Genomic DNA, 24,645 nt, shown 5'->3' with positions numbered 1-24,645 from the left:
ATACATAAACAGCCTTGTGCTGTAAAGGCTAGTAAAGAGCTTTGAACACCACAGTCGGTGCAACAGTCCTTATTACGCCACTTACATTAAATAGCCTGACTCTTACAGAATGTATATAATCTTCTGGAAATAACATTGATTTAAGAAGGTAATTGATAGTTAGCAAGAGAAAGTGGGAATTCTCACAAGACTTTCTGAGCATGGAGCCAAAATCCCCGGCACTCTCATGCCCCTTCCACACCAACGCGGTCTATCATAAGTAGAATCATAATGAAAAATATGCCGGTAAAATGTGTCAGTTTATGCCACAATGAGATAGCAACAAGTAGTCAAGATAGTCAGTTTAGCTTCGGTTGCATCACCCATTGTATACCAGAGAAACTTTCATAACAGCGCTGTGATGCCAAACAGCGGGCAGCACTGCAGCGGTCGGTAAATGCCGCACACATTAATAAACAATGAACCACGACACTCTGGAGAAAAGTACAAGGGTTGAGAAGTAGTTATTTAATCTAATCTGGCTTCGTGTGATTAAAAGCAACACGATCATCGACCCGACGCCGTTGGGGAGAAAATCAGCGACGTAACCGGTGACGTCATGACGCAGCAGCGGCAGCACCAGTCGGGCTCTGGGTGGTGTGAACAAAGCGGGGGCTGAAAAAAAAAAACAGTCAAGCAGTGAAAAGAAAGGCCGACTTCATCACTAAGGACCCTTCAAACCCCCTTGACAACTCCTTTCAACTACTCCCATCAGACAACCACTTTAGAGCACCTTTGGCCAGGAAAAGAACTAACAAAAAGTCTTTCATTCCCATCCACTGCTTTTCAAACAAGGCCAAATAGACTTTCGCTACTTTTTAATTCAGCTTTGAATCCTTGCTTTTATTTATTTTAGGGGGCATATTGTTGTCATTGTAATCTAAAGTGGTTCCTTTATGGGTATTTTGATTTTGTTATATAACTCTTAAATTAGGAACATTTTTATTATGTGATATCATAACATTTTATGAATCTTTAATCTTCCTCCCAAGCATTTTACTTTGATCATTTCGAAAATTGGGATGATGTGTTTCGCCAAAAACTCTAAGTCTGCAGTGAGTCTTCCAACTCTTGCTGAGATAGTGTTCTCTCTTTGCTTTTGTTCATCTGTTTTGTCTTTTTTTTATTTCAGTCAATTTTGATTTATATCACCTTACACCTTAGCTTTTCCTTTATGGGAAGTACTTTTTGGCTGTTGATCTGTTTTTCCTGTTCTCGGTTCATATTCTTTTTTTACTTCTTCTGAGGTTATTTCCCCCCTACATTGCTGTTTTTCAGAGCAATGTTGGTGAGCTGTTAGAGAAAGTTATTTGTGTCGATGAAGGATGCCTGCTCCTCTGAAGAACTTCAAGAGGAGCAGGTGAAGAGTGAAATATTAACGCACCATATGGCTGTTTAAAACTGCTTACAGTGGAGAACTTAGAAGATATGTTCACTTAATACAATCAAAGGGATTGATGTATCAGGAATGTCCTGTATAACTGAGTTACTAGTGAGGGAAAAGTCAAAGCTGGAGAATGTGTGAAATGGCAGTGAAAAGTATGAATATTCATTCGCTGTTGCATTATTAATACATCAACTGCTACATCCTAACTCCTCTATGTATTGTCTCAGTGATTGCCATTTCCTGCCACTTGTTGTTGATGGGTGTATTGTTGGTGTTAGATTATCCCTTCCAATATTGGTTTAAGAATATGTGAAACCATTTAAGGCAAATACGTGAGAAAAATTTGATATAAATATTAGCAATTATAAAATCTGTTGTTATTTGCTGTAATGATGAGGAATCTACCTTCTGGGTCAGTAATGTTTGATATGAGTTAATGGGACCTTCTTGTGAATTAGTATGGAAAGTCCTATTTGCAATATTTGCAGTGAGCAAAGACAATTGACTGAATACTGATGACTGTAATGTTGAAGTTTATGAATTTAGGTTAGGGAATGATTGAAGGTTTTTCAGATAATGCATCCTTGTAAAGCTTCCTTGTAAAGCACAAGTGTAGGTGAATTAATATGTGCTTGTGTGTTGCTTCAGTTTTTTTGTTTCAATTAAGTTACAATTATTAATAAAAACAAAACAAATACCTACTGTCTTATGATGTTCTTATGTTAAGATGATGCCAACCACTGCCATGTACATTTGTTGGTGCAGAGAATGTAAAAGTAGCATGTAAATCCCTGATGCTGTCCCGCAGTTTAATTGATCTAGATAGTAACTTTGATCCCAGCCAAAATGTACAAATTATAGAGAAAAAAATTAGATGGGATTTTGGTAGATATTGGATGGGCCCCATTATAGGGGAAAAAGTGTGGGCCTCACAAGTATATAACATGAGTATGTGTGTATGTGTGTGTGGCACTTCAAATACATTATCTTTTGATTTGAGCATGCTGTCAACATGTCCCTTGTTTACACTTAATACATTCTCAAAATATTCTAGTATTTCACTTTTTCCAAAAATGTTCGTCCAAAACCTGCTGATATCCAAATATAAAAAAGCATCTGTAGATCTGTATTATAAATGCACAGATCTACAGACATGAGACACCAGTTGTTGCTTTTGCTGCATCTGTGATAATGTAAAATTAAAAAGCCTTGTTTCAGTATATATTATTTTCTTTGTTAACATTAAATCACATAACTGCGGGAAGTATGCACTTGTCGTGTTGGAATTCGATTTTGTATTGTTCATTAAAATCAAATCGACCAAAGACCATTAGACAGTCCCTTGTAACAAGATTAAAGAGTAAGCAACCATTGATTTACCAAAGGTTAAGAGAACGTTTGTGTACACACTGACCTTACACAATGATAAGATATAATGATGAGTTTGCAACCCATGCCTTAATCGAATCAGTATGTCATTGCTTCAAACTTGTCAATGCTTTGTGAATTACATTTTTCGAGCTCTTATAGTCCTTTTTCTACAACACAACCTGGTACATTGAGATATATGTTCTGAATACTTTGTCAGAGAGTTTTTGCTTTTACAATATTCTAGGCATCAGTGACATTACACTCAACCTGCTTGAGTGTAATGACTCCAGAATTGAAAATGGAATTATTTGATGGTGTATAGAAATGCCATCCTTTGCAGTGGCTGTTGTCTATCACATGGCTACGGCAAGCCTCAAAATCAGTTAAGAGGGTGAGAGACCTTTGCTCTCTTTGTTCACCCATGTCACAAACCCATCAGATTTGACCGAAAAAAACGAGGCAGAACCCATCCTTCGTTCTTAAAAGCATTGGGAGTTATCACTTGGATGCCTCTCGTCTTACAGGGAGAAAAACATGCATCCCAATAATGCCCTGAGCATGTTACGTGAAATGAACAGGTGCACAAGGACGAGGAGCAACTCTTTGTCCGTTATGCTGTCAAAAGGGTCGAGGCGTTGGCATTACAAAGGGAGAATGATGTCACCATTATGGCTCTTCCTGCTCTATTTATATATTCCTTGCATTTCATCAAAACTGTATATTATTCTGAGCTGATATTGTTATTGGAATATCTTCATTTTTATGTAGAAAAACAGTGATCCAACTGCAGGAGCCATTGAACTGTGATGAGCTATTTTTCTATAACCGTTTTGAACACAAGAACGCTATTAGCCACTGCGCTAATGCCTGGAAAGCACAATTATTGGCTAGACATAAACCTTTATGTAACAAAGCTTTACAGTTACTGGTCTCAGCCATAATGCTTCATGTCGGTTATTACTGATGATGTTGTAATGATGATGAGAGATTTCTGCCTTCATCTAGCTTCAGAAGAATGAATAGACTTTTTTTAAACAGTTCTGTTGGCGAGTGCAGTTTCCCAGCAGTACATGGGGGCCTGTAGCATATGTTTGATCTTTGAAGCAAATATATAATGTAGGTATACCCTGATCCAACTTAAAGGGCATTGAAAGGCAATTTCATGGCCTCTTAGGGCTGAGTATCCTACACTTTTGAATAGTTGAATGCATTAGATAGCAATGTGGGTTGGTCTATCCACCATTTTTGGATCCAAATCAGGTTTATTGCCAAGTTGGTTTACACATACAAGTAATTTGTTCTATTACCATTCACTTTTTTGGGGATGATTCCGAGACTTCTATCCTCTGGCGCCACAGCAGGTTGACCTTTGTCTTTCAGAGATAAATACTGGACAGATTATCTTACCATTTGGATATTCAAGGTATTTGAATATCACTCGTGATCCCCTGATATTTGATCAACCACCTTCATCAGGTCGATGGTTTATTGGTGTACGACAAATTCATGAACAGCTGATATTTTAAAATGTACATAAAGTACAACCCGTAGCATGAATTGTAAAAGGACTTGAGATGTATTAAGTACATTTCTATAGCTCAATGTTCACATCTTTGCTGACTTGACACTTGCTTTGAATAATAGAATGAGTGGCTTATTGTCATACTGATATTCTGTACAAACTGTGAAGTCCACTGAGACAAATGTAACATTTGTGATATTGGGCTTTATAAATAAACATTGATTGATTGATTAATGTTTCTGCTTACACTACCCTTTGTTATTTGGCGCTATAATTTGGAAATTACCATAATATTAGTTACTCAATGTTCTGTCCACCCCTGACTTTAACCTTGACTAATACAGTTTGCAGTGTTCAAATATATGCATCGTTTTCCATTTGAACAATTTTGTTAGAGAGAAGAAGGCTTTTTCCTGCCATTTTTATACCCCCAGTGAATAAAAAACGTGTGCTGTCTTAAAATTCCTTGAGCGCAGAAACTGGGGGCAGTGAGGAGTAAAAAGCATATGTGTGAGAGGATTACATTATGAAGGAATGACTCAAGACTTAGTCCTGGCGACCGATTGTGAAGGAAGCCTTGAAAAAATTGCTTAACCACTCATGTTACATTTCTGGAGTTCACACATTATTAAATAATATGGTATCTGTGCAACAATGATTAAGTCAATTAAGCTTATATGCTAATGATCAAACACAGCAGAAGTGCGCAGAGCGTGAACATCTCGCATAGAAAGAGTTTCCCTTTCTCGGAATGCTTTCAACCGTGGATCATTGTCCATTAAAACTATTATATTCTCCCTTTAAAAAAAGACACAGACAGTTCAAAATTAACATCACAAGACAGCGGTCTTGTAAACCTTGCACTGAACGTGTAGCGAGCTCATCAATGCTTTAAAGATATGTTCTGTGTGGAGCTAAGTGCATGATGGGGGCTGTGTATTTCTGGCACATGTTTCTCATTGAAGTGGAGAACATAGGTCCTGGGACCTCCTACTTCAAACTCTGGAATGCTTCCCTCTCAACATTCTGGGGCTTCCTGACTTAGAAATGAGGTGCTGGGCCCCACATGACCGGAATACTAGTTATTCCTAATGAGCCTGGGTCCTAGAGTGAGAGACATTTTACACAATGTAGCTCCGAGGCTGCAAAGGCTCTTATAAAAATGCAACAGCCAAGTCCTTGTTTAAGAGTCAAAAGCGATGAATAATAAAAGGGAAAACACTGACAGCATTCATTTTTTCCCTGAAGTGATTTTATTACAAAGTTCATGAGGACTTACAGTATTACAAGAAAATTTGTCAACATGCGAAAACAGAACGAAGCAGAACACAGGAGTTTAACAAACTGGTAAGATAAGACGATCCACTGTTCACGATAAACATAAAAACTGATTAAGTCCTCAGGAGGTGGGAGCCGGTGAATGACTACAGTGCAGGCAGAGAACGGCCACATTCACACTGACTCAGCAAAGGTCAATCAAACCAAGGCAAGATTTGCACATCTCAGGAAAACATGTTACAATTTTTATATGCCATCGGCTTTTCTCAGAACTTCTAGAAAGCTTCACTTGTATGTACATAAAACTGTACAAAAACATGGCATCACAAGCATTTTATCCTATATAAATATACCAACAATTAGGATAACAACTAGATTCTCTTTTGCAAAGACATATTTTCAAGGCAATTGTCTTGTGTGAAAAAAGATGAAATGTTCAGTTAATTTCAGTTCGTTTTGGGAGAGGGCCTTTTGAATATGAACCAGCACTGACATTTCAGAAAGGAAAAAGAGTAAACAGTTTCTACCAATTATCTTTGGAATTCATGCTAAAATCGCTGTCTGTTCAACAGCAGACGCATGGTGGTGGAGATCTATGTACACTATACCACCAAAATATGTCAATATTTTTTTCACACAACCAGTTTTCCTAAGAGTCTTTGATCAGTAAGAAAACAAAATTCCATCTTAGTAATTTCAGTTCAGTAATTTCTAAAGAAATGATCACCATACGATACACACCACAGAGGCAAAATATACTCAAGTGAACATTAAATCAATGTTAGGTACAAATTAAACATTATTCAGTGTATTTAGGTGCTTCATGATGTCCTCCTACTTTAATCAAGAGGAACTGTCTGTGTTTACGAGAGAGGGAAACACAGTTCATTCAGCATGAGTTCAAAAGAAAGGTCAAACCTGGTGATATATCGTTCCAGGGGTGAGTAGCACGAGGTCATTACCGACTCGAGAGAGAATCCAACTCATTAAGCCAGGGCTTGTTTTTTATTTTGCAGAGCACCTAAATCAAACTCCCGTCATTCCGTTCAGAGCAACAACCGCTGATTACGACTTATCTGCTAAAAGCCACGCCATTTATTTCATGTATTAGCGATCAAAGAGGCAAATCTGAAGATACCAGATTCCCAAAAGCGATAAGTGTACTTTGGCTGGAAACAGGTTAACCCCGGATACATCTGGATATGAAGCATAATAGGAATTGAGTCAACGCATTTAAATAGACATAGTCGTGATGGAGGCTATGTGACATTGGTTTTATCACTCACTGCTATCTTTCTCACTTATCCTCAATTCCAGGTCAGCGATCTTACCCACTGCTTTGAGTTCGTGAAGCGGCTATCCGCAGCTCCGAGAGGGGTGCTGGGGGCAGCCGTGGGGGTTTAATCACAGTGTATCATGGCTGTTGTTTGAAATTTATTTCAGTTGCTAAATGGCTTTGAAAACGGCATAATGTGCTTTCTCCCCCTCAAGGCAGGATAATCGCCCACCTTATTTAATCATGGCCATGTCCAGTAATTTCCATATGTTTCCAGTTTAATTATTCTAAACGCAGCTTTCAATGGCAGTGTGATGAGGTAAGTGCTGATAAAAATACCCCTTTTAACTGATTGTAGCTCTGCGGGTGGATTTGCATTATCTGGTGGGTGCCTTGTCCTGGGGGTGTGCTCACGCATGCCCTAGCTCAGGACTCATTACTCACCCTAATTAGGAAATGTCCATTCAAGGCTCTTCCACCCTTACTCAGAGACACAATCTCACAATGGAAATACTCTGCAGAGGTGAAAGGTATCTACAAATCTAATCAAATCAATGTTTAAATCAAAGACACCGGCCGGCCCTACAATGCTGTAAGACAGGCTAGTGTTGTCATCATTAACATCCAATTACTGACTAATACACAGTGTCCTTCAGACATATCCTTCAGTGTAACTTGGAACATCTTTGTAGAGATAAATGAAGCCCCACGGGCATGCCCTATATTTTATTCTCTGTTCAATAGCCAGAGGAGGAAAACATGCCTAATAATTGATTAAGCATGTTGTCCTCAATAGAGGGGAACTCATAATTAACAGGAGTTGGAGTCATTCCAGTTTGACTGTTTAATCTCAACAATATTCTGCGTTTGCTATCAAATATTTGTTTCCCTCATGTTAGTAACAATAACTTCAAAGATGTATTTTCATTCAATATCCTTGTATTCCCTCATTTCATTGTGTGCTCTGTATTGTTTCCACCTTTGAAGAAGTACATATCTATTGACAACTGATACTCTAAAAAACAAAGAAAGTATTCTCCACATCAAGCACTCGTGTAGTGATATTAGCTTCCATAAGTGCTCAATGTTTCTCTAAGCTCAAGTGCCTTTTTATGTGAATACATCCTTATGCATTCAATAGATCTAGAGAAGTTCTTCTGGATCTTAAGGGGTAAAGGACTATGAGCGTAAAGGGGGGACGGGATTGCGAGATCTCGTCTGATTGTCACGACAGAGATGAGCTTTTCGGGCTGAAACATTTTCATCAACAGAGTGTGTCAATATGAAAAGCCAATCAGAATATGTCCAGTGAGTACTCTGCGGTCATTTTAACTCTGGGGTACTGTGGCCTAGTCAACCGTTTTCATGATGAACGATAGGTCACAGTGCCGAGAGTCAGTGGAACATAATGTCAGTTTAAATGTTGCCACACAGCTTTCTTCACCAGTGGCAGAGCTCTGTAGGGAGCAGAGGTAAAGGCCATTCAACTATGATTAGGGGTCTGAAATGTGTGTGTGTGTGTGTGTGTATGTGATTTTGTGGAGCGGATAAATGCCCACCACAATATTGAGCTCCACTTCAGGAGATGGTTTCAATCAAGTTTAAACAGCAGCAGCAAAGAAAAGCTTAAATATGCAAAAAATTCTGAGGCAATTTCTTTTTTCAGCGTATGCCGGACAAAAATATATGTAGAACACACCATTCAAATGTATTTACAGCACTGTACATTAATATAGACCGTTTCATTTGATGTTAGTCAAAAGTGTAATGCCTTCTGATAGGGCCTGACTGTCTGTCTATTGAGTGATATCTAATAATGGCACAAGAGCACTGACCACAACTTTCAAATTCAAGAGATCACTTCACAGAATGGTACTTGGCTAACTACAACAATAATTAGTTACTACTAAAGTAGCATTTGCCATCTGCACTTCCTTTTGATTTGTTAGAATCGAATCCATCCGGATTTTGTATAAATTAATGAGTGAGTGCATCAATCGACTTTGTGGAATTCTTAATAAATATACTAATAAATTAATAATTTAAAGAGGAAATGACAGAAAACAAGTGTCCATGCCAGTGATTGAATGTGTCACAGCCTATTGTTACCTACAAAACGGGCATTGGCTTTAGCATGTGTACAGCCTGTTTCTCCTTCTGACGTGGGTGTAGCTTTTTCCTCATTTGTGCACCAATCGGATGACGGCATTCCTCACAGGTAAATTTCCCTTTTTGGAGTGTGGGCCGAGGGGGGGGTGGGCGGGAACTCAGACGCCACGCTCAGGGGCATCTCCTCTAAGGGGCAGTCCTGACTGGCGTCGTTACCGCTGTTGGAGTAGGCACTGCGGGAGGGCGGGAGGCGCGACCGGGGCTCCTCCCCCCCCAGCCTGACGCTCCCGTTGGCCAGGCGTCCCAGGCTCCCTCTCTCCTGGTAAGGCACGAAGGTGGAGAGTTTCGGGGGGTTCCTGGCCTTGCGAACGGGGGAGGGATGCCCGGGCATCCAGCAGGCGTCAGAGTGGCCCAGCTCGCTGCACTCGTTTGTACAGTTTCCGGTCATCGCCACATCAGGGAGCGAGCGGATATCTGTGGGCGGAAGAGAGGAAAACAATAAGAGACAGCTTCACAGTGGTACAAACAAAGTTGTAAAAAGGCATTTGTGAACAGAAATGGTGTCATCTGAAACACCCCACGAAGCCCACCATACCCCCTCCTCTGTGTCTTTGCAGCTGTTGCTAAGCAGTCAGCAGCAGTTGCTATGTAGCTGTTGCTATGCACTGTGTAATGAGCACCTCGGTGTGTGTAGTCCACTAGCTGATGTGATGCATTCAGGAGATGGGGTGCTGTGTCTCTGTCATTTAGAAGTGTCCAACAGCAGTTTGTCTGAAATGTTGGGAAAATATCACTGCATTGTTAACGAGTTCATGACAGCGAGCATTGACTTCTATCACATGATATGTGTGGACTTTAAATGGTGCTCCATGTACATGTCCACATAAAAAGACAGCAATACAAAGATAACATACCACGGAAATACCGACACACATACCGTAAAGAGGCAGTGTTTGGCTACACTAGCTGGAGGCGAAAGCATTGAGTGAGGTATTGATTGACAGTGCTAAAATGAGTTCCCTGCCCTTGATTTCCATCCATTTTGTATTCAACTGCTCCTAATTAAATAAATGGGTCTCTGACCTAGTGACCTCATTTAAATGTACAAGCTGTAAAAGCTCCAAAAAAAGTCTGCCTCAAACATCACTCCAGAGTATAACAGGCTTTCTGAACTCACTGTAGAGCTGCCATGAAGAAGAACCCATGGACTTGTTTACCAGAAATGTGCAGCTGGCACCTACTATACTTGTTAAGCAGCCCACCTGTTGACAAGCTAAACACACAGAGCCCAGATTTAATGGAAATACCGCTCAATTTGTCTTTGTTATGCCGTCAGACTCAGACTAGGACAGCTCAATCGATGGCTCTGAAGAGAAAGAGCAGACAACTAAGATCTGTGAGAGTGCGAAGTCACCCTCCATGTAAACTTTTGATTGCCGTGATAAATGCATTACTGTAATGCCTTGGCGCTGTCCACACCATGAAAGCACCCGTCCATCACGGCACATCTTGTTTTGTGGATTGTACACAGTGTGTAAAAGAGAGTCAATGCATCTGTGGATAATGTGGAGGGTGCTTCACACAAAGAGAAGATGTTGCTGCATGAGAATGATGCAACCACAAGAGATGACGTATTAGAGGCAGGAGTGAGGGTTCACAGCTAATAGAGCACATGCCCTCTTCGCAGTGTGCCTTTGAGACGTTCCATCAGTTTTGTACTCATGACCAGTGGCTATAGATAATTATCTCCACAAAATGTCAGACCTCTAAGGCCCGAGAAAAACAGCATCCGGGCCCACCGAGGCTTCAATCAATCAGATCCCAGACAGAAGCAGCTTTGGTAATGGCAAGGCATGCTTTCATACTTTAAAATGCGTAATGAAAAGTAGTGGAGTGTATTTGTTCTCATTTCGTTTTCCTATGTGTGTCTAAAGATTCATTTCTCATGGTTAATCCATATACAATTCCATTGTTTAGAATGAATGCATAGCGCAATCTATTGTTGCCGTTAATCTCATTGTTCCAATAATCCTAAATTGCTAGATGTTCAGGCTATTTAATACGTTTACTTTACAATTGAGCAACGTTCTGCCTCATCCATGCTTAATTCTATTATTGTGCTTAAGTGGCAAATTCTTCTCCCTGTTTACAAGGCCAATGTCAATGATTTTTTGCAAATGAATGAGCAGCACTATTCCTGATTAACAAAGAAGAAGACTGAATGTGGTGCTCCAAGAAAAGGACAAGGCGAGAGCGTGCCCGTGTGCATCATGCATGATGATTGGGAGTTTCATTTTCCTGAGCGCCGCTAAGAGCGTTGTCTGTATGCATCACTGCTGCGAAATGGACTCTTGATACAAAAGATGTTCATGGGAAGAGAGTTTGGGGAGAGGGTTGAGGAGTACGCTTCTAAGCACAAGTACAGTCGTGTAGGCATCTACTCCGAAAGGATTTCACACTTGATTAAAACCTCTCCACAGCTTCCAGGAGGTTTATGCCACACCAAGCGGCCTTGTGTATAAAAGTCTGCAGAGCTGCACAACCGAAAAATCTGTTTGTGGAGCGAAAAAAGGTACATTTCCACCGGTCTTCTAAAACACCTCACAATGGGCAATGTTTCTTCTTCATGAATTTGACTTTATATTTACATGTACAAATCCTTAACTTAATCATACATGCACATAGAACTTACATTTTGTCCGATATGTTTCATATTTCATACGTATTATATAATCTCTCTTTTAAATCATTCACGGAATAAAATTACTGATTGCCACATCTTAAAGCCCCTGTCACACTGTCCCGAAATTGACACCCGATGGACACACGATAAAGGAAATGTTCAAATTCGGCTGTGATCGTAGCAACATCGGGCCATTCGAGAGGGCATCTAAGCCATCGTATGACCGCCGGTGGAGTTTCTCAGGCTCCGGCAGCAACTTCGTGAGCGGCAACTTCGTAAGGCACTCGTGAGGGCATCTTGTCAAATCGTGTCATCTTCGTGTTATCATCGGTGCATTCGCCCTCACTCTGATCGGGGCGAATGCCCGATGGCACCGAGGATAACAAGATGCCCTCACGATGGCCTTACGAAGGGCAACATTGACACACGAATTCAACACGAAAATGAACCTTCGCAAGGTCCTTCGGCAATTTTTTGGCGTGTCAAAGATTTTGCCACCGCTCACGAAGTTGCTGTCGGAGCCTGAGAAACTCCACCGGCGGTCATACGATGGCTTGAGATGCCCTCACGAACGGCCCGATGTTGCTACGATCACAGCCGAATTTGAACATTTCCTTTATCGTGTGTCCATCTGGTTGTTTTATGGCACAACAAAATCATGTAAACATATTATGTAAATAACCCAATTTGTGTTCTGTGAAACTAAAAAGGATATAATATATATTATTTTGAAGGACAGTTGACAGGAAGTTGTTGTTGCAATGGAAACAGCAACATGACGGAGAAAACGTAATATTTTCTACATATAAAGACGGAGAAAGTAAAGAACAAAGTCTGAAGATATCAGTACAGTATCATAGTACTGTAACATAATTGTTTTTGGTACTTTCATTGCAGTTGTATGTCTTAAATGTAATGTAAATGTTGCCTTCGTGTGGTTCATGGCCATCTTCGTGCGAAATTCACAATTCCATATTCGTGTGTCCATCGGATGTCAACTTCGGGACAGTGTGACGGGGGCTTTACTGATTGTCAGGTTGCTAGGTTCAGAAAATATAATTTGCTCTTAATGATGTAAAACACTATCTAAAAGAAAACATGTAAGGGGAACATGATGCCATGCACCGGTGACAGGAATGAAAGCGCATTATGAAGCACATTCATCATCATCCAGGGCCAGAAAATCAGCAATGACAGCTAAAGCTTGCCAAAGTCTGGCATTTCCTTCCAACAGTGCCAAAGCACACATCGCACGCCATCGACAGAGAACATAGATGCTCTCATGCCAGCTATTTCAGTAGGCCGTTCGTTACCTTGTCTGTTGGTGTTTCATCAACATTATATGTGGTTGTATTTATAAAGTATGACATCATTGTCTGTTTTCCATACACATAGATACAATGGGAGGCCTATATTTAACAGGAAGCTGTCAGGTTGGAGTGACTGTGTTTCTGCATACTGCCACTAGCCTTCCATAATGCGTGTTATTTCCCTTCAAGTATTCCAACATGTAGTAATAATAATAATAAACCGAGTGCAGTACTTATGCGTTATGATGGGGTGTATCATTTGTGAAAGCACACATTTTTACACTTGCTCGTGCTGACCTTTCTCTCGCACTCAAATCTATCTCTACAAAAATCAATACGGGTAATTATACTTTTGTGTCTGCCTTCCGCTGTGGCCACACTAGCCATCTGTAAGTGGCTCACAGCGTGGCAGAATTCCATCTGCTCCGCACATCTAAAAACACACTCCCACACTCGACCATTGTCTGAATATGTTAGTGGACGCGATGAAATGAGATGAGTCAACCATTAGGGCGACCGGAGCAGCCAAAGGGGGTGAGAAACTACACATTGTCCCGCCCACTCAGGCCTGTCTCCTTCCGTAGGTGTACTGTACCTGAAATACATCTGCAGTCTAGAACAAACCCCTCTCCAGTCTTGTCTGTCATGTATGGACTGTACGGTGGACATCATGGGCAAAGCACAGCACTGATATGCCAGTGGCAACAGGCTGACTGGATTTAAAGAGCTTTTGATTTGGTTTTTGAAGAGTGGTGACTCAATGACATGTCTGACTCCCCACACAGCAGTTCCTTTCCTCTAGACTGGGAGATAGATTGCACCTGTAGAGCTCGTTTATATTAGGTTAGCCCCATCTGCTTGCTTAAAGCATGAACACAACAAAATGTCCACTTCCAACCTTCACTACCACACTCACAGTTAACCTCAGCACACGTCTTTCTTAAAAGCACCTCCACTGCAGTAGCATAGCATGCACAGTGCAGTTCCAGAGTAAGGGTACACACATAGCTTAACCCCCCCTCCCTTTCCCTAGGCTGACAGATACATGGGTTTGCATGCGGCTTGCATCAGGGTGCCAGTGGGAGGTGTTGAGTGTCTGAGGCAGGCTTCCACATCGTCTGATCCCCTGCCCACGGGCATGGGGGAAGCTGCCTCTTCCTGAGATTTCACACCGCTCCTCTCCGTTTGATTGCAAATGCTGCCTCTCCCCACCGGCTGCTATCCAGCGTGTGCGCCACACCGCTATGATCGATGGCGAACACATATGAGAGGCCCACAGCTCATGGAGGGATAACGGCGGAAAACAGCTACTATTGTGTGCGCGAGTGTTATTAATGGTATATGTGTGGTCCCTGCAAACAGTTTGCGGTGGTAAATGACTAAGATTCAGGGAAGAAAAAATAAGAAGCATCCCACATTGGAGCAGACATTAGTTTCTGGTGCGGGCTATCAGTGTAATAACTGGGTGTGAAGGCATTCTGTCCTTGTCATACTTCGTGAAGAAAAACAACAAGATACCAGGGTTTTGTTGTTCTTTATCTGTGACATGTCAAGTCGTGTTATTCAAGTGTTCACAACAGTTTTTCGCAGTAAGCAGAAGCTACCAAAAAACCGTCTTTTTTAAATGTATTTTTCTCCAGAGGGGAGCATTTTGAACAGGAGGGGAACGTTGCTACAAGCAAGCAACCGTAGTGTTGACGCGCGCATTTTCCTTGCTCATTGTAATGGAATACAAAAGAACAATGGTGGAACTTGTACCCGCAGACGTGCACTTTTGCAACAATTCGAATGTGTAGGCTTGAAGGCTTTGTCACCTTGCCTGTACAGAAAGTAAAATGAGGCTGGAGCCAACCATTTAAGTCACAATACTGTGCTGATTTCCTGTAGATAATTGCTGTGCATTCATATTTCACAGCATGCGGTTTACATACCTGCATTGTTGGAAAAGTTTTATTTTCTAACTATTTAGAAAACAAGCCAATGCATCCCTTGATGCAGCATGGAGGGCATTTGTTCCATTCTGTTTCGTCTCTAGAGCTCTGCTTGCACTGAAACCTGATGAGGGGGACCTCTAGTCATTTGTGATAATTGCAGTTGTCGCAAATTACCTCATAATTCACCAAACATGGAGGTCATGTGATAAAAGTAGTCCTTTGCTTTCGGAATATGAGATTTGGGATTTTTCGCTACGTTATTTGTTTTCTGAAAGGGAAAATAAGCACATTTTAGGAAGATCACTATCAGTGGTGTAAAGTAAATGAGTACACTCTTAGTTTATTGAGTTCACTCAAGTACTGTACTTAAATAAAATGTTTATGTATCTCCATTTTCTGCACTCCACTACAATTAAAAGGTAAATCATCTACTTTTTCTCCATTAAATGCATGTAATACCTCAGTTACTTTGCAGTTATGGATTTATGATACAACATATAACCAACACTTACTTAAGATATTAGTTACACTTAGATTTCATTTACAAGATACCCAGCAGCAAATAAAGTCATTAAAATCAGTTCCACCTTTTCCAGCGTAAACACATTAATACATCAATAATTATAATCAATCGATACGATATATATTATTCTGAAATGTGCTTATCTGCATAGTACTTTAATGTATGCTACTTTAAGTATATTTAGATGTTAATAATTATTTACTTTAACTTGAGAAACAAGAACTTTTTAATTGTTACAGAGTATTACTACACTCTGTTATTTCTACTTTTACTAAGGTACAAGATCTATGTGCTTATTCCACCTCTGCTAACTATACATCAACTAGATCAGGGGTGTCAAACTTATTGAAATGAACTTATTGCACCTGGAACTAACAAAGCTTAAATTATTGCCTATAAAACAACATTAAACATTAAATAATCAGTTGCATTCATTTCTTATGGCTCTATCTGCAGAGTCATTTCTTATGATTACATTTCCCCACAGGCTAACAACAGCTTCAAAAAAACAATTTCCCTCAAAGTGAAAACCAAACATGCCCTGTTGTCGTGAGAAAAAGTACAGAAGGAAACATCCATGTAAACTCAGTGTGCCGCTCTGGGATGCTAGTTCAGATACTTGGCATCTCATCTCGGGTGCACGTTCATCAATGTTTGGGCTCAGGCTCTGAGCTGAGGAAGCCCTCAGGATGGAGTGAAGGTGTGCGTCCAATATACCGGAGAGCCAGATATAATAGTAATTAGAAATGATCCTGTGGGCCGAAATTAAATCCACCACGGGCCCGATTTGGCCCCCGGGCCTTGAGTTTGACACATGTGATCTAGATCCATTCCAAAAGGCTGCTTTTTATTTTAATAAATGTTATGTTAATGTTATATAAACATAAATAGTCTTATAATTATAATGTAAATAATATATAGTTTAATAATGTGTATATAAGTGTTTGTTACGCCAAGCTGTGACATCATATTTAGGGTATATTATCAATCATTTTGAGTAAAATACTTTCCAGTGTAAATTCACAAAACACGTGGAGGGTTTTAACATCATGAGGTCTGCTGGTAGTACTGGTCCCATGTGAAAAGGACTTATGCTTAAATGGTTAATCAATCATTGGCCAATTACAGGTAAGCCAAGATGAGCATCTGTGTTGAAGTTTGAGGCACATTTCCCCCACTCCGGGTAAGGTAGGCGAGCCTCTTGCTGACAGAGTGTGATGAGTGGACGTGTTGTCCAGAGACACGTCAGCAGAAGCCCTCGATGGTTCAGTGGGCGATGGTGCACTTCCTGTCAGCCCACTCACCATCCACCATTTTGTCTTACGGTTCCTTTATTTTAAGACTTCCTTTTGTTTCCGCACATTTGACAAAGCCTTAGCACCTGCTGACAGATCACACCATGCACCGTCTCCTCCAATTGAGAAGTTGATATGCGGTGTGATCTGTCAACCAATACCAAGGCTTTTATCAAACTGTGACAAGCGCAAGGCATCGCTGAATAGAAGAGATTTCATACATCGGTTTGAGAAGAGGGAGGAACCGGTTCTAAATGATGATGTAGTTGCTGTTGCAAGTAACATAATCGTTCCTCTGTTGGTGCACAGAGGTGTTAGTGAAAGGGTTGCATGGAGAACAGCTTCATGCCCCTGCCCACAACAATATGTTTGGCTTGCTGGCCAATTACAGACTGGAAATTGCATTCTGAACCTTGACAACACTATATTGATCTGCAGCAGCTGCCAATGCGAAATAAAACAGAATACATTATTCATCAGGGAGATCTGAGATGCAGGTTGATGATTATCATACGGCTCTAGTTTCCAGTTGTATGACTTCTTCGACTTTCGAACGTTACCAGTTCTGTTAAGAAAAGTTAACAAATAAAAAAGTAGGTCTCCAGAGAATATCTTACACAACCTACAGCAAATTATGTCTTGACCATAAACCAACGGGTACTCAAGTTTGCATCGAGAAGTAAGGATGCCTACATCGTTCTGCTTGAATGTTTTATCAGTGCAGTCAGCCTGGATAATAAACAGCAGTCCTCTATATGCTGTATTCAATCTCATATTCATGCACAGAGGGCTTCAGGGAGAGCAGAATGTGCATGTTGACTTTGGAAGGCATTAGTAAGACGTCAATGCCTACATTTAGACATTTGCATTTGTTCTTTAGGCCAATACAGCAGTGGCGAGCCGTCAGGGCCCTCTAGGCCCTCTGTGAGGGCCTTACTATATTCTAAAAAATAATATTTGAAAACATTAAAAAAAAACACATTTTTTTTTTAAATATTTTTTTTTACATTTTGTTGTTGTTACATTTTTCATTAATTTTACCAACATAACTTGATTTAATTGTATTTAAAATAATATTTCCAAAGAAATAAATCCTTCGAATCTGCCTGTTCAGTTTCTGTTGGAATGTGAAGGGTTAAATGCAGTCTCTGTGAAAACGGGAGAGCTTGGTCCCTCTCTACATTCACAGAGGGCCAGCTATAGTAACTCAACGAGAGAGTAATGTCAAATGACAGTACAATTGACCAATCATATCTTCCCTCTAAATGGGCGGGCTTTCTTTTCGCGGACTTTATGACAGGTTCCGCCCGCTGCGAGGTCTATGCAAGTGGTGCAGTGACGCGTCCTAAAACCCGGAAGTAAGCTGCGCCTGGGTTCCCTCGACAGAAAGCAGTGGGATTTCTCCATAGGATTTTGGAAAATAGCTTGAAATAAGGTCTGTGGAAAACGAACCTGTTAGATAAATGCACGTTGTGTTCAGCCGGATAATATCCACATGTCTATCCTACTTTTTTTGATTCATAAATCTAATCGATAGATTTATGATCGATAGATTTATGATTAGCATAAGTTCGTTCATGATGGCTCACTTCAGTGATAGTGATGACATCGTTGCGAAATTATTAACCGAGTCATTTTCAAGATTGAGTTACAATGATAAACTGGAGTGGCAAAGAATCAGCTGAATGACCCGCAAGTGCTTCATCCAAAAGGACAGGAGGATGGGCTTTGTGTTCAAGTGATTTGATCATCAAAGGTAGGCCTAAGTCATTTTCAATGCGGGCCGCCGCGCCGACTTAATTCATTTGTAATTGCTACTTGGCTGTGGGTGCCCTGTCATGATAGGTGTTTATATAAATGGTGTTGTTTTGTGTGGTAGAGGTTCGCTGTCATTGATGCGTTTTGCACCCCGGACCACTGTTTTGATATTCCGCTGAAGTATACGTTGAGACGTAATATCTGTTCTTTTTTTTCGAGGGAAGGGGGGGTCAGAGGGCCTAGGTCTAAAAGTCACGGCTCGCCACTGCAATACAGGTATTGTGTTAATGCTGGTCATTTCAATTGTTATTGCTGATTTGGACTGCAGTTGGTGTAGGGTGTACTACAAACACAGGTATGCTGATTAGGCATTAAAATACTGTATAGACTTCACGTGTTCAGTATGTAACGAAACACAACATTTTGGTGTGCAAATGTAATAATTGTTTTTACACCGTATGCACGACTGAATAATGAAGCCCATTACTGCATAGACATTTTGGATGCCATGGGTTTATTGGAAAAAAGGGTCAGCAAATGTTTATAATCTTATCATATGGGATAACCTGCTTGCATAATTACATTGAGCTCCACTCTGCTGCTCCGTCTCCCTCTTTCTCTCCAACCCTGAAATAGGATACCTCACATTTCCCATTCAGTTTTCTGTGCAATTTAATTATAAAAGCTCAAAGAGACTAAATCCCTGTGGTGTGGGGTTGTGACTGGACGCTCAATATGCTGAGGCTTTTCCTATTTTTTTGCCTTTTTCTTGTGCTACAAAGTTTAACTCCATTACAAAGTCTGCACAGGTCAAAACACCTTTAACCAAACTTGGTTAGAAACATTTCAAGATTAGATTTCTGTCTGAACAACTTGATTGACTCTTTGCTCTTTCCTGCTGCTAGGGGATGTGCGTGTTGAGAAAAGCACCAGAAGTCTGGCTACTAGTGCAAATTAGTTGGAAAAAGAAACATGCAAGACTTGCTTAATAATTGTTGACAGCTTTGAGGTTAGAAGCTGAGAATAAAAATACATTGTTGTGAAGTTGTAGGGCTTTTAATGAAACTATTGTCATGGCAATTAGACAGGCTGTTTTCTCTGACATTTACTTTAAGAGTCACTTGTCTATTCCTGTCTCCTACCCAACACGTTCTTTCTTCTTGTTGTCTGAATGTCTCTTTCTTGGCCCGGCCCTTTGAAGCATTCTTCATGCTTTCGGCTTTCACATTTGCACTCTATGGCCCTTTATACCCGGGTGCAAGCGCCTAATGGCCTCATACTAGTAGGTAGGAGATAATTTTGCAACAGCAGAGAAAGAAACATTCAGTCTTGCTGTAAAAACGTATTTTGCATTTAGGCTGTTTATTTCCTTGGAGCACATTTTCAGAGAAAACACTTACTGTAATGGCTTTTTCTTTTCAGGCCCCAATATGTTATGTCGCGCTTTTATCTTTGTTTGCCACCCACGCACTAACCTGTCTCTAAGAGCCTCCATTGAATATTCTTTGATTTTAGTAGACGAAATCTTTTTTTTTATACCAAGAGAGAGGTTAAAAAAGGTTCCAATACACATCCAGCATGTTGACTGGATTTACTGTTTTAATGATTCAATTAATCCAAATAATGTCGGTCTCAGTCAGTATTTTTTTTGTATCAATAAGTAAATCAAAGGTTTCGTGTGATCTACAGCCCCAATTATTTCCCTCCCTGGACACGTGGAGTTAATTCCTGAGCATCACTCACGATCTTTCACTCATTGATCTCATTGACATATAAAACGGATGGTGTCCATTTACTGTTTTCCTTCCCGTTCCCAACAAGATGTTATCTCTCCACCAATTCTGCCTTTGATTTCCACCGTCTGCAATGTGAGACATGGTAAACCAGGGAGAGATAACATAAGCTGCCAACAGAAAGTAGAAATGAAGTGGTATAAATTGAACAGACTTATTTTTGCACTCTTTATTGACATTGTTCTATGTCTTGTGGGCTTTCTTAGCGTTGCCAATGGCCATGGTTGTTGCAGAATAACTTTTTATCATTTGATCAAACATGATATTCTTTAACCGAGTGGTCATGCTCTGTGTTACTATCAGAGAGTCTTGGATGCATTCCAGGCACATCAGCCCACGTGATATGAAGAGATAACTGCATTAGTTAAATCTGTGAGTTACAGGATGTACACCAGTTAAATGCCAAGTATGGACAAACACCAACATAATCTCACCAAATCCCATCTTTAGAATCATGTAAGCAGTTCATGCCGCGGCTAAATAACAACCCCAGAGAGGCAGTGCTTTATTTGACTGTTTACTGTAGATACTGAGTTGCTGCATGACTGACAAGTCTCTGGGAAAACAAAGTACTAACGCAGTCAGATGGAAAGCTCTCCTCCCACATTGCTTTGAAAAACACAGCTATGTGTTCAGAGGAGAACAATTGTAATGTATTAATTGTTGAAATATAAATATTGCCTTTTGTGTTGCATAGAGGCAAAAGGAAAATAACTGCAGCAATCTCCCAAAGCTGCTCTATGCCCATCTTCACCCGGTGCAACGCTTCTCTGATTAAGCCTTTGATTAAGGCGAGCGGGAGAAACACCGCATGATATTAAGAATGTGATCGAATAAACAGCACAGTTATTAAAGGAAACAGCACATTTATGTCTTTAAATCTGGAGCTCAAGAGAAAACGCAAAAACAGAAGGCAGCGGGGGGTGATCACATCGACTTTAAAGGCCAGCGTGATTCCATCCCCCCTGTTGTTCCTTCCTGATCCTTTGCATTCAGCTGCTTGTGTTTGATTGACTTTTACAAGCTTCGACATAGTGAAGAGGGTCAATGTTCGTGTCCTTTGATGTTACTGAATCTCACACCGAAAATAACAATCGATAGCAACACATGGTGTCCTCATTGCTCAGAGTATATGTGCAGGGGGGAAGCTGGAAACAATATGTGGGAGGCTAAGTATTTTGGGTTAATTGAATGAAGACCACACCTGCACTTTAGTGCTGCCTTGTGTATTAGAGAGGCATTAAAAAGCAATATAAATGTTTGATCACATTATTGTATAAATGGACAGGACATCCACTACATTATGAGGCAATAAGATTAACATTTAATGAGCCGGTGGGTGAAGTGGGTCATGGAGTCAGTGCAGTTGCCTTAGACTGGCTGTGACCCCGGGTGCACGACTAAACCTCCGTATGTGGCTGAAACGTGGGAGGCGTTTTTTTAATAATGTTGAGCTAGCCTTAATACCTTTGTGTCTTATGAATGTGGCTTCAGATGAGCTAGGGAGCCATTGCAATAACTACAATAATGCAGGAAGAAAAGGAATTAAAATACATACAGCAAATGCACAACAACAGTAAACATCGCTGTCCCTTTTTTTATTAAAGTGGCTGCCCTCGCCATCTGTTTTTTTCCGAGCCTGTGGAGGCTGCATGTTTGATGGGTACCTCATCTCCAGGCTAGATAGTGGACAGCTCATCAAGATGAGTGACAAGTGTTGGGACCTTTCAACATGACCGTCTGAGAGGGAGCTAGCCAAAGGGAACAAGATGGAAAAATTGCTTTGAGTAAAATGGACCTTTGTTCGGAGACCAAAGGATCACATGGAAATATACGTCTGTGTTACAGCTTGGCACTTTGGAACTAGCGAAAATCACTGATCATTTACAGCAAAGTTAAGTATTCTCAGTAATTACAGCACCAATCCAGTTGAAGTGATAGAAACAAGCTATATTATCATGCAATGAAATTAAGAATCACTCTACTTTGTGCAAGGGCTCTTTAGGGATGGCATGGTAGTGGGTTTTTGAAGCCAGAAAATCTATAAAAAGATATGGATGATTCTGTGTAATAGGCCTGTAAAATGTTAGTTAGCTCAATCATTTCTACATAGCTTAAGGCATGTCGAATATTGACTGCATAATAAACCATGTTAACACAGGACTGCAAATTAGGAATTGATCCTTCCAACAGTAGGATGTTATCATTTGTGAAAGAAATCAACAAAATAAATGGCACTACTGCTTTCCGTTTTCAGTTCCACTGGATGCAGTCCTCATTGTAAGGTCCCGCTGCATTCTGAGATATCTTCAACAGACTGTGCCTTAAAGCGAAGGCGACTTCATTCCCCTGCAACTCACTGGAAATAAGGAAATACATGTCGAACCTATACAGTACAACTCTCCCTCAAGTGCCATCCATCATTGAAGGGCAGAACACTAGTTAGAGGGGGGTTCAGCGGCTCTCGGTCCCCATCACACTATGATGGAGAGATGACCCCCGGGGCCTCTCTCTGATGGCGGCTTGAGCTGCTCGACCAGCTGAGGTTGAAGTGGATCTGGCCCCGAGCCAGCATCCCCTCTTCTACTCACAGCTCTACCTGCTTTATGCATAACATCTGGGGTTGGTCTAGGTAAGACCCACTGAGACTCAACACCTCTTTCTATCTCTGCCTCCATAATTATCCTTCAGTTCAAACTCAGGGTCTCCAGGAACTGCCAGTGGACACGGACATCTCTTATAGCCACGAGCCACTAATTAAGACATCTTTCTCCATGTGTTTTGTATTAACCTGTACTTTCAAACCAGTGTTTAAACACATTGTGCCACCTACAGACCTGCTGCTTCAGCATGCTGTTGCCCAGACTCACTGTTAAGCCAAAGCGGGCAGCGTGCTATCCAATTTTTGCCTAAGTACAGAGAGCCATCCACTTTTGTTAGAGTAATACATGAGCACATCTAAAGCTTAGGGATACTGGCTTAGGCAAACTGGCTCACACATTTTACAAGCTTAGTGCTAAAACCACACATATTCAGCAGCAGCATGGTGTTAAAAGCATCATTCATGTGGACCTAATGTGTGCTTATATGTGTGGAGTTTTTTTTATTTTCTGAGGATAATTCAAAACACCCATCTGGGTTTTCATCCATATTGAGTTGCTTGTGTGGATCTGAAATAATGGATATCTTTCCCAAAAATGTTATCCACAAAATCCCTTTTGATTTCTTTTTTTTTTTTTTATTATTATTCTTATTTAGACGAGATTTTGACATATTTTGTGCTATTTTAACAGCAATTTCTTAGTTTTTCTGTATTATTTTGCTCTATTTTGTAAAAAAAACGTACTCAACACCCAAAATAAAAAAAACATGTTCAATTAAAGAAAAAAAATGTGTATATCTTTTCTTTCTTATACAAATGTATGACACATATTGCAACTCTAAGAACCACAGTTCATGAGAGTTTAAGGTTATGAAAAAAACATGATATTAAGAAAAAGTCGTCCAGTTATTTGAACACAATGATACTATGATGAAACCACATGAAATCTGAGTTTTTGTTGAATAGAAGGTGAATGCAAGGGTTACATTTATTGGAATAATGGCACTTCTATTCTGGTTCCATCTAGATTTCTCATGTGGCTGTGATCTCTGCCACCAAATGATATGTCAGTCTGAAAGTTACCAAGCCAATTACACACTTTGCTTCAGTTAATTATCTGTGCTGTGATACCATGTCCTTCCTCTAACATGGACATGTTTCAAAGGTCCAGCCTGTCTGCAGTCATTTGACAAACACTGCAATGTGTGCTGTGGCCAACGTTTGTGGAGTGTCTCATTGTGAGCGATCACACAAGCGGAAGCACATTTTCAATTTCAAATTGGGCGAAGGGACATATTCAAAACTGTGACGGGTTGACACATAATCTGTTCCATTTTGGATTCAGCTGCATTGTCCCATGAAGTCATTTGTAAAAAGGGCCATAGTTAACCATTGTCCATGGTGTCGGCGCCTAATGCAGGTTGGAGAGTTTACTTCTGCTCCAGTTAGGCTCTTCCAGTGACCTATTTGCTCTGAAATAAAATTACAAACAATCAGGGGGTAACAAACAGTTGCAGATGATGTGAGCAGAGCATAATGCGTGTGCAAGGATGAGCTTGGGATTATAAGCGTATTACTCATGACAACTTGCCTCAGGGGAGCACTTGTAAGGACTTATTTTCCTCCGAAGCTTCCACAAAAGTGCCAGTCCCATGACCTGTCCCTGCTCTGGTGGTGTTACTTCCAACAGTGGCTGGCGTAAGCTAATGCACTGGTACAGGCTACTCCACTCAATAGTGCTAACAGGCAGGGACTCTGACAAGGC

The 24,645-nt window shown here is 40.6% G+C and overlaps 1 protein-coding gene across 2 annotated transcripts in view; it reads right to left on the bottom strand.

Moving 5' to 3' along the window:
• Nucleotides 1–5,566: 5,566 nt before the first annotated feature.
• Nucleotides 5,567–24,645, bottom strand: part of pcdh1a (protocadherin 1a) — a 104,733-nt gene continuing 85,654 nt past the window's right edge. The window contains exon 5 of one of the 2 annotated variants that reach the window (XM_034098319.2): nucleotides 5,567–9,456. In XM_034098319.2, the coding sequence (XP_033954210.1) occupies nucleotides 9,086–9,456 (371 nt within the window). In that variant the 3' untranslated portion in view covers nucleotides 5,567–9,085. The remainder of the gene's footprint in view (nucleotides 9,457–24,645) is intronic. The other variant, XM_034098320.2, reaches the window with a different exon arrangement.

This window comes from Pseudochaenichthys georgianus, chromosome 14 (genome assembly GCF_902827115.2).
Source record: "Pseudochaenichthys georgianus chromosome 14, fPseGeo1.2, whole genome shotgun sequence".
NCBI lineage: Eukaryota > Metazoa > Chordata > Actinopteri > Perciformes > Channichthyidae > Pseudochaenichthys > Pseudochaenichthys georgianus.
Note: the sequence above shows the minus strand (reverse complement) of the source record. Positions and strands in the feature narration are given on the sequence as shown.